At 38.8% G+C, this 12236-nt stretch overlaps 1 protein-coding gene across 1 annotated transcript; it reads right to left on the bottom strand.

Moving 5' to 3' along the window:
• Positions 1 to 7192: 7192 nt before the first annotated feature.
• LOC147021173 (uncharacterized) lies at positions 7193 to 8899 on the bottom strand. Its single transcript, XM_085893734.1, has one exon. The coding sequence runs from the start codon at positions 8820 to 8822 to the stop codon at positions 7197 to 7199; it is 1626 nt and encodes a 541-aa protein (XP_085749860.1). The 5' UTR covers positions 8823 to 8899; the 3' UTR covers positions 7193 to 7196.
• Positions 8900 to 12236: the final 3337 nt, after the last annotated feature.

Below are 12236 nucleotides of genomic sequence, written 5' to 3'. Positions count from 1 at the left end.
TCAATTTGCATGAAATGTAAATCCCCCCCCCCCCCACACAGAGATTGCTGGAATTATAGAGAGTTTAACTAATTTGTATGCGACTTTCACTTACCAGGTGTAGCGTTAGCATCAGGATGCTCCTTTTCTGTAGTTTCTGTAGTGTCATTCGAAGCGGCAGGAACTTCAGGGTCAGGCTTACGAAAACACTTAAAGAGTGAAGTTTGCTTTCTTTTCATAATGTTAGCTAATTAAAAACTTGCAACACAAGTGACTGTCAAACACGTGTTCATCGTTGGAAGGTGCGGGATCATGAGGTCAGGTCTCGGTCAAGTGTCATAGCCAGTGAGCCACCACGTTTCAGGCTTTGTAACAGCACCACACTGGAGTGGGGTTGAATTTTATGAATGCAGATGAATGAAGTTGATGGCTTTCCCTGCAAGGCTTATTTTATTGCAGTTATACTCTTCCCGGAATGTGGGAACAAAATCAATGAACTGAAAGTTGTCAGAAAACTATATAGTTACGTATCCTTGCGCAGTTTTAAGTGGGTATAAGGAAATCCTGGAGCTTTCTTAATGGGTATATGGCGTATACCTGCATGTCACGTAGACTACACTACTGGTCGTGGTGTACATCCAGTTGGGGACACCGTTGGATTATCGTCACAGGTGTCACGGATGGTCTCAATAGATTGGGAGCAATCAGGTCCATGGGTGTTAAGGTTCGGCGATGTACCAGAACCAGGATCTAGTACTTGGCTGATAGGGAATGGCAAGGATCCAGCACTGTTGGCGGGTGAAGACAACTAATAGGGGATGAATGTGGGATCTGGTGGTTTTGTTAGGTTTAGTCTTGAAGAGGTTGTCACTCACGCTTGGGTCTCACTCTTCACCATGATCTCTCTTGAGCAAGTCACATGCCAACTGTGCATCCTCCATCATGCAATGTCCTTCCTTTGCACACCATAACTCCCATAAACCTGCAAGGCTTTCATTCACAGCTTGATGGAGTACTGCTCGCCCTTCTGGGCTGGCTCCCCTGCTTCACATCTTGCTCAGCTTGATGCCATGGAAACAAAGGCTTTCAAGATCATTGCAATGAAGGTGAGTCTATGGGCATATCACTTCGCTATCACTGATGGGTCAGTGGTCTGTGTGTCTTCCTCCGTCTCATTTCTGGTCTTGATCCCTCTGTCCTCTCTTTGTTCTGTCTACCCAAGTATCTGCAGGACGCATGCGGTTTACAAGTCAACCCCTCCGAGTGAAACTGCCTAAATCCAGAACCGCTGCTCAACTCCACTCATTTATTCTTCTCTTTTTCCCACCTCTGGAACTGCCTTCCACATAATTTTCCATCTCCTTCTTCCCTGTGGGTCTTTCGACAGCTGTTCACCAGTATCGTAGGTCATTCTGCATCCAAAGCCTTGATACTATCTTCACCTGTTAAACCACCCCCACCCTCCCAATTTTTTTCTCATGAATGCACCTTGTCCACCCTCATGTTCACGCCCCCCAACCTTCATCCTTGTCTGCATTCCTTGTTTGTCTGTCTCCATCTACCTTCTCCTTCTGCTTTGCAATTGGCTTTTCCCCTTTCTCCTGCTGTTCCCTTTGTGATGTGTCCTGATCTGTTCTGTGATTGATCTCTTACATGAGTCTCGACCATGTATATAAACCAGAGTTGGTGTCAAAGCCACCCAATGCTTGCCTGTTTATACATTTATTGTTTTTAACAGACTCGTCTAATTATTAATATTATTTGTAAAGCATTGCGAGTGAAGTCTGATCCAAATAATTTTGAAGCAATATACAGTCTGTATTTGTATATTGCAATTAGTAACAAGAGCGCAAGTGAGCACAATATACGCCAGAACAAGAAGGTGTGTACAGAATTGTGCGACGACACGGGAAACAGCATCCTGGTTGCCATGGCAACCACTTAAGATGACGAACGTATGTCAGGACACACCGTCTCCACAGTCTGTACCTATGTACCAAATATGAAACGTGAAAGTTGAAAACTTTGATAGTTAGAGTGTGGACAAGGAACGGATTGAAAACAGCATACTGGTTGCCATGGCAACCACTTTCGACGACCACCGTATGTCGTGACACACCGTCTCCACAGTCTTTACCGATGTACCAAATATGAAACGGGAAAGTTGAAAACTTCAGGAGTTGGAGTGCGGACAGGAACGGACAGATGGTCGGACAGACAGACAGACAGACGGATGACACATAATACGCCCCGATATATATATACATATATATATATATATATATATATATATATATATATATATATATATATATATATGTATATATATATATATATATATATATATATATAAATATATATATATATATGTATGTATATATATATATATATATATATATATATATATATATATATATATATATATGTATATATATATATATATATATATATATATATATGTATATATATATATATATATATATATATATATATATATGTATATATATATATATATATATATATATATATATATATGTATATATATATATATATATATATATATATATATATATATATATATATATATGTATATATATATATATATATATATATATATATATATATATATATATATATATATATATGTATATATATATATATATATATATATATATATAATATATATATATATATATATATATATATATATATATATATATATATATATATATATATATATATATGTATATATATATATATATATATGTATATATATATATATATATATATATATATATATATATATATATATATATATATATATATATATATATATATATATATATATATATATATATATATATATATATATATATATATATATATATATATATATATGTATATATGTATATATATATATATATATATATATATGTATATATATATATATATATATATATATATATATATATATATATGTATATATATATATATATATATATATATATATATATATATATATATATATATATATATATATATATATATATATATATATATATATATATATATATATATATATATATATATATATATATATATATATATATCGGGTGTATAAAAAATAGTGTGGATAAAAAAACTTTAGAAAGGAAAAAATAACTTGCACCAAAATTTTTTAACATTTTCACACTCACGCTCAGTCTCACGCTGACGCTGACACTAACTCTCACGCTCACTCCAGGGGTATTGCTGGAGCTCTCTGTTCTTTGAACAGGCGAGCTCATAAATCAAATTGGTGTCTACTCTCGAGAGTGAGTTTTTGAGGGGGGGTGGGGGGGGTTGCCCTTCAACATGTGCAATTCCTTTCTTCACCAAAACCTTCATTTCCTTTCGCAGCCAATTTCGATGAAATTTGAACACGACCTTTATCATCCGTCATGTTAAAGTTTGTTCACGTAATTTAAAAAAAACAAAATAAACATTGGTGTTTACTTTCTTCTCCATGATATATTTTGTGAGTCATCCATTCCTGCTCGTCATTCCCGGGTTATCTTATCCAGCCATTAACAGGTGAGCGCCCAGGGGTATTTACCCGATGTTTAAAAAAGTATCATCGTGTGCAATGCCTAACACACCCTTTACCATTGTGATGTGGTTAGCGTGAGATTTAGCAATATCTAATACGTAAATGTAACATATGGAGTCCCACATTTCTTATGACCAGTCCGTGCCCGCAAAAAAAAAAAAAAAAAAAAAAAAAAATAATAATAATAATAATAATAAAAAATAAATAAATAAACCACACAGGCCGTTTCTTCGCTCCCACGTGCCCGTACGTTCGTGACCCGGAAGTTCGATATTATTCGCAGTTCCGATTATTCGCAATTTATTTTTAATACCCAATTATTCAATTAGCGCCAACGTATTTTACCTTTTCGCAATGTCGTGGCAAGGAAAAACAAAAAGAGAAGAGAAGAGAGAGAAAAAATTTACTTCCTGGTTCAAAGCATTCCAGCACTCTGATGTTCCCGAAATTTATACACCGTCTAATATGAAAACAATCATAACTTGGGCCATTGTGTTTATCTATAAATGCGCATAAGAAATCGAGAAATTATTAGAATACACGAAGTCATCACTCTGCGGAAGCCCGTTACGTTGTAACCCGTAATGGGGAACGTGGCTGTGCTTCCCTTCCCCATCGGCCTCGCCCACGCAACAACGTGTCTTCCCATTGGTTTTGGTAAATAAATGGCCATAACAAGGAAGCACTTGTCCGATTAATATCAAACCTTGAAAAGGCACATCCTCAGGTCCCCAGCAATATACCTGGCAAGTTTCAATGAGATCGGACCAGTGGTTGTCGAGAAACAGCGGTCAAACACACACACACACACACACACACACACACACACACACACACACACACACACACACACACACACACACACACACACACACACACACACACACACACACACACACACACAGCTGTAATTATAGATAGATATTACAAGCAAGCACCATGCATCAAAATAAGACCAATGCTTACCTTTCCGTGATATTTAACCCCCCGGGGATCTTTGACAGGTCGAGGGTTAAACATGACCTTCACCGCCGCGCCTCAACACAGAGTGCCATTTCCTGTGTGTTTTGTATTTTACGGCGATGGCCCCGCTTCACACAGGGGCAACAAAGGTTTCATCGGCTTGAACTGGAGATGCAGATACGGAAGGACAGAATGTAGTCATTGTTGCTGTGTTTGCTTCTTGATGTCACAGAGTTCCTGCAGCTCTGGTATTTTGTTAATCTTTGTTTTTTGTCTTCTTTGTGTTCTTCTATCTTCCTGTCCTTCTGCCTTTCAAGAAAATTGCACAACATTATCATTGGGTGAGGCAACACCAGAGGCACTGCAGGGCCAACACAGACTGTTGATGGGAGATGTGAATGTTTTTTTTTATATGTATCTTCGTGGAAGTGACGAGTGGATAATGAAAGTAGATCAAACAAAAATGTTAACACTAATAACAGATTCAAGACGTTACTGTATGTGCAGAAATTAAATTACGCCATGGACACTGGCATCTCCAGGTGTTTATAAGCGATTTGAAGGCATGAATAATGAAGATGAGGCATTCGATGATAAGATTGAGGAAAGTGAAAAAAATATTTCTCACCACCTTATCGGTAAGAAATTGTTGTGGCCTATTCCAAGTCAAGGCTCTGTTGAACAGGCCAAAAAAGATGAAAAAAAATAATACCCCCCAAAAAACACGAACAGCGAGGGACAGCAAAGTGACGAAGGATGAGCCTTGATAAAGGATAATTAAATAATGCCGTTAATTATCTTCAAAAGGGGGAGGGGGTTTGAATGAAGCCAAGCAACCAATTTTCATTCATGCACTCCCTTGGAGTTCCCTTAACATCCTTGCAAAGTTTCAGGCTGCGAGGTTTCATGGTCTTGGAGTTATGGAGGGGACACGCAAGCACTCACGCATGCACAGGCACGCACACGCACACCCTTATAGAGAGACAAGCAAGGAAATGACAAATTGAAAAACATGGACGTAAAAAGGGTGCAAGTGATTAAATAAGGTCGATGGAAGGTTTAAGTACCTGTAGTTCTGGAGACTCTTGTTTCTTTAAAAAAAACATCTTGGATCGACCATCTGGAAGAGTCTGAAGTTTCATCTTACCTTGCTGGAGCTCTTCGACGATGGAGTGATGATGGATCCACTGCCAAACATGACACCTTCTTCTCCTGCGGCCATTACTACAACTCCTTCCTTTTGCACAAACATCAACAAAAGGAAATCAAAACAACTGGACAGCGACGTCGTGATAACCTCCATCATTATCATTCCTTCCAACACAATCCTGGAAACACTGTATCCTCTCAATTGTTTTCTGCATCTCTTTTCAATTTTTCTTTTGTTTTGCCTTGAATTTCACATCTTTATTTTCTTCATCACAAACTCACACTGGATTTGCACTGAAGTTTTTCAAACAACTAATTTCAATGATCATCCAGGTGTGTATAATGACTTTTGTACAGACACATTAACACTCATGCGAGACTTCTACCAACGGGAAGATTTGCTTGGTGTCTGTAAGTTTTGGAATTCAGAAAAATATGAGTTTGTCCTCAACACTTCTGAGGCACAGACAAAATGGGACATGATGCAGGTGAAGAATAGGTAGTTTAGACAAAGTTTTAAATTGTAATTTGTCATGTAAAGCAAGAATCTTGTCAACTTACGTTCCAACCGGAAGGATGGTTTCAGGTGAGGGGTGGAGGAGGGAACGAGCACCTCTTCTGAGGGACCTTTGGAAAAACAATAGAAATATGAAAGATTCGATAAATTGAAATCTCAATCAGTTTGATGACTTGTCAGAAAAGAAAACAAAAGGAAAGGCAGCACGGATGGAACAGGAAACAAAGGACAAGGTGAATCAGGTGATCTCATCCAATTGAAGGGAGTTGAAGTTGTTTTGTTTTTTATTCTGGATGGGGATGATCACGACAAGAAGTTACCTTCCCACAAAAATTATAATTACAATTATCTCCACAATTAAGGACACTCTTCTTTATGGAAGGAAGTATTAACAGCAATGTCTGTAAAAGACGAAGTCTCAAAACTTATTTTTCTTGATGTTTTGATCTTGTGGTTGGCTGTGTTTGCACCCATTGTGTGTTCAACCCACCTGCCCCAAAGTATTGAAGAGTGCTTACCTGTTGAAGGTCCTGCATACAATATGGCTTCTGCTGTTGCTGCCGATCATCAGGGTGAGGCTTCCGTTCCCAAGGCAGCCAATGAACAAAGTGAGATGGTGATAGATTGATTTTCACCAACACGATCCCACCATGGTTTTCCTCAACTTTCGTTCCTTCACGGCGAAGGTTCAGGTTCCTGTCCTCATGAAATGCAAGATGTCTATCAGGAGTGAACTCCCTGTCCATGACTGTATGATCAGAAGATGTTTCAGTGATTGCTCCATTATGATCTCAGGTACATTCACGTGTTTGAAAGAGACCCTGTGTCAAAGTGAATTTGTTTCAACGGAATATTCTCCTTGAATATTTTTTTGTGTTTTTTTCCCCCTCAAATGTTTGTTTTGTATTTTTTTTCCCCCCTTAAATGTTTTTTTCCTCCTTAAATGTGTGTCACGTGAGGAGTCTGTTATAGCAGATGGGAGATGAGGAGGGAAGGTCGTTATCTTTGGAGATGAGGCTTGCCCTTGGGATTCTTCAGGAGGACTACTTTGTCTCCTTTGATGGTATATCTCCCGTTTGGGTCACTTTCCCTCTTTTTATCAAGATCACTCAGCAGCATCTCTTGTTTTTCTCTTTGGAGCTGAGTGTAATCCGGAGTGATAAAAATGTTTTTTGTCCAGAGAGAGGGATCAGTTAAATTGCGAACCTTCTTGTTGTTGGTAAGAACAAGATTCCGATCCGACTCACAACTGAACACAACTTTCATTGGTCTGAATCTGTTCTCAATGTACCGTCCAACGCGGAAAGTGTGTACGGGCTCTATGTTCAGGTTCATGGCTTTAATTAATTTTGTCACAACCTCCTTGTCATGTTCCCCTTGTCCCTCCTTCACTCCACGGAACATGAGGTTATTTTTACGCCTTTCTATCTCCGCTGGTTCATCATTGACAAGCTTGGACTGAGACGAATGGTGAGGCTTACGTTCGGCCGGCAGATGATCAACATCAGGCTGTTCCACTTGTTGTTTCCTGCCTTCACAGAGAGGCTTCGGTTGGCGTTGAAGAACAACACTGTACTGTTGTCGCTGCTGCCGCCCTTCATCACTTTGAGGCTTTGGTTCAGGTGGAAGCAAATCAACATCCTGCTGTTTCAGTTGTTGCTTCTGGAGCCCATCATCAGTTATTGGAATCACTTCTTCCTGAACTCCTTCCTCAGTAAGTTTTCCTGCTTTTTGCAATTTGGTTTCTCTCTCCAAGACCTCTTGTTCCCTCAACTCCACATGACGTTTCTTCTCTCTTATCTGTTGTTCTCTTTCCATGAGAATCAACTCTCTTGTTTTCCAGGCAACCTCACATTGCTCTCTGTGTTCTTGTTCCTTTTTCTCTCTCAGACGAGACTCTCCCTCCGATTTATTCAGATTACATTGTCGATTATTAAGCTCCTCTCCCTTTTGGTGGATATGGAGCTGCTGTTTCTTTAGCTCTTCATCTTTCTCATTAATGGAGGCATCAAACACCCCCTGTCGCTCCAGCTCCCGTTCCTGATATTTCTGCAATTCTTTCTCCCGTTGATGAACATGTTGCTTCCAGTTTTTCACCTCCAACATTCTCTTTTCTATATCAATCATTTTCTTCTTACGTTCTGTGTTTTTACGCTTTTCCCAGATCCAAACTTCAAATTTCTCATCCTCAAAATCCTTTTCCCAGTTTGCTCGTCCGGATTCCTCCTTCTCCCATATCTTTAACTCTTCTTGTTTCTTCCTCTCCTGTTCATTTATTTTCTTCTGCTCTGCTTCCTTTTTCTCTCTCTGCTGTTCCTCCTCTCGTTTCCTCCGTTCATCTTCCTCCTTTAACCACAAGTCTTTGTTCAATTTCTGTTGCGCGTCCATTTCCATTAACTCACGTTCTCTGTCCTGAACAAACTTCTCTCTTTGGATGAGATCTCCTTTTTTTTGGAGCAACATCTTTTCTTTTTCCTGAAGTTGTTCTTTCTGTGCTTGTAAAACTTTATTTTGCTCCTCTTGACATTGTTCTTCCTCTTGTTCTTTATTTCCGAAGTTCTGTTTCACCGTGAACTCCATTTTTTCATTCACATCATGATCCTCCATTCCCTCCACTTTCTGCATTTCAAGGAGTTTGTTTTCCTGAACATTATTTTCCAATGGTGGCTCATCTTTCACTTGTTGTCTCTGTTTGTTTTTACATCCACATTTCACACTGCAAGAGAAACACACATTCTCAGTTCAAGGTAAAATGAAGTATTCCATCACCTGTAAAGTGTTAATTACATGGTTTTGTAAAACAAAAACAAACATGTTCCACGAGTGTTACAATGCTGCAGGACACGGAATATCGAGCTTTCAGATGTAACTTAAACAAGGTCCAAATGATTGGTGTGGAACGATGAATCGCACTTGATTATTTAAATAATTTAATGTGATGGTGGAGGATGTTGTGAACTTTTGTGTTTGTTTTTGATCAAGAAGGAAATCATGTGACTTTTTGTAAATTATGTCTCACTTCACTGGAATGTCATTGGTCACATTTTTTCATGACGTCATTTGGCAGCCATCTTGGATTTAAAAATGTCCGTCATCTCAGAAGAACAACCAACTATTCCTTGGAAATCAACACTTAATAGGTGAGTTTCACTTTATGTTCACAAGTGTTCAATAATAAACCTTTTAAAAGCTTCCTGAAGACATCATTGTTACTTTGTGTGAAGAAAACAAGCACAAATGAGCTAAGATCCTCGTCTTCTTACTGATGACGTCATAAAAACGAATATGACGTCATTGTGATGTATCAGGTTTGCGATAAATTATCTGTGCTAGTGCCCGGCTTGATTCCCGCAAACAAAATTCAAGCAGCTTGCCGAGTTTCGGAGATAATGGTATCGGCGATTTCCATTAGCGGCGATATTATGACCTCAACTTTTTTTCTAGGAAGAATTTCCAAACTCGGAGATGGTTACTGCCTGCGCGTGGGCTTTCTGCATATATATGGCAAGTTTCACAAAGATCCGATGAAAACTCTGGGTTATGAAACAAAAAAATAATAAAAAATAGGAATGATGTCATAAAATTGATATGACGTCATAGTGATGTGTCATATGTGCGGTAATTAATCTCTGCTAATGCCCTGTTCGATTCCCGCAAACAGAATTCAAAAAGCTTGTCGAGTTTTGGAGATAATTTTTAGGCGATTTCCATTAGCGGAGATATTTTGACGTCATATTTTGATTGCGGAGATATCTTTTTTTCTCGGAGAAATTTTCAAAATCGGAGATGGTTACTGTCTGCGCAGGTATTTTTACATGTACACGCCAAGTTTCAGGAAGTTTCGATGAAAACTGTAGGCGGTGAAACAAAGAAGTAAACAAGAACAACAACGTGAGTCAGACTTAGAGATCCTCCCCGAATTGCAGGCCATCGCACACGGATAATTCCATGACGCGGTGGGACGCGAATGGACCGTGAACGCCAATTACTCAACCACGTGACCTCAGGTCCGCTGTCTAGTTTACCCAGTGACCAAGAAAAATAACCACGTGATCTAATTACCGGGGGACCCTGTTAAAGTGATTAGGTTTTGGTGAAGATCCGAATCCAGAACTGGATATGAGAATTAATTACTTTTTAAAGCGATTCTTCACCTTTGGGAGATGAAGCCAAAAACGATATAGAGCACTAAATCTCAAAAATGTGTTGGACCCGATATGTTCTCATGGATCAGGCATGACGTGGTTGAGGTATGCGCTCTACTAGGTGTCCTAGTTTAATACTGTGATTGCCTTCAACTGTGTTTTCATGAATTACAAGACAGACTGAGCTGAAACTTTCACAAGTTTTTTTTTAATACACAGGTTATTTAATACACAAGTGTCATTGAAAACAGCTCACCAAAGTGACAGCTCACCGAAGGTGTCCCCTCCCTTTTAAATGAGCTTTGTTCCACATGATTTCACGTGTTCAGCCATTTTGAAGTCGAAGCTGATTACAAACCTTTACTGCCAGTAAATCTACATTTATATTTTGAACCTCTATCAGTACAAATGTTGGTATTTACACCACATTTAACTTCTATTTTATACAGCATCACTGGGCTTCTTCATGGCAGCCATTTTCAAATCCAAGAGGGTCACCATCACCAACTTACACAAAATTAAAATTGTGTTTTTTTTCACTCTTTGGCACAACAAGTGTGGGTGTTCCCACCAAAATGGACTTCATACGACATCCACAGCCTGAGCTCTCGCGTCCCCTTGGATGAAGATATAAATATTGATGAAAAGTCATTTGTGTTCTTTACCAGTGAATGCAGCGCTTTCTCCTGAACCTTGTCTTGTTGAACCAACGAGATGGATTAAACACAATCACACCGACAAACACAAGGGAGGCAATCACGCCGACCACGACATCACGACCAAGGGACATCGCACCATCCTCAACAGAATCGTTCTCGAAAACCTGTGGAAATAGACAAGGCCAGGGGTAGGAAACATATTTATTTCATTTACAATAAAACTAAACAATGTTTTTACAAATACTTTGCAAAATCAAAAAGTTTCTGACAAAACAACATGTTCTTGACAATTTTAGAGAACAAACACAATGGTTCATGGAATGTTCGAGAGTTTATCTTTTGTACCACGCTTGTTAAGGACAGGTGTGTAAGAGGGTTTGGGAAGTAATTTGTGATTTGATCAGAATGCTGGCAATAGCTCGCCTACCCTTTACAAAAAACACCGTGGGATCTTTAACATATCCAATATAAATGAGGGTTGGTAGATGAATCCTTCATGTTTAATGTTCCTCCAATGGTTGTAACATACATTACACGTGAAACACCAGGGTGGCAGTTTATGGAGGGATCGAGATTTTAACCCAGGATCAGAGGTGAAGGTGTAAACTGTGAAACTCCACCAGCCCAGAGATGGATCTTCTTGGGATCAATATCCACTGCACACGGAGTGCAAAGTGTGGTACCAGATACACTCAAGGCATACCGTGAAGATTCCTCCATCGACACGAACATGAAGGGGATTTTACCTTGAAGGGACAAATTCCAATTTACTTGATGGGGAAAGTTCACCTGCAGTTTCCAACCAAAGATAAACTCTCTTCATGTTCCTCATCACATCGTCACGGTAAAGATGGATCGCAACAATTTAAAGGACAAACAAGGAAGATTAAACATGGGATTTCAACTGTGTACCAACACTCAATGACCTACTCCTTGTTCAAGGAGATTCCTGAAATCTCTGATTTCCACAAAAAAGAGTGTCAGTCAGACAAGACAACCGACTTCAGAGGAATGAAAAAATGGCGAAGCAGTGGGATTCCTGATGGGATACCATTTAAGGAAGGATGGACCTGCCATGGTGAATACTGGGATTCAGGTGTTCAATAAACCATTGAACTGGGTTTTGATGAGGAGAGGACATTCCAAGGAGATGGAGGTGAAACATTCTGGGATCATTATTTAATATTCCACTCTCCTGATGTGGATGTTTTAGATGAACGTTGAAGTTGGGAACA

The sequence above is a fragment of the Eptatretus burgeri genome, chromosome 8, assembly GCF_056783735.1.
Source record: "Eptatretus burgeri isolate ZD-2024b chromosome 8, Ebu_testis_v1, whole genome shotgun sequence".
In the NCBI taxonomy this organism is placed as follows: Eukaryota; Metazoa; Chordata; class Myxini; order Myxiniformes; family Myxinidae; genus Eptatretus; species Eptatretus burgeri.
Note: the sequence above shows the minus strand (reverse complement) of the source record. Positions and strands in the feature narration are given on the sequence as shown.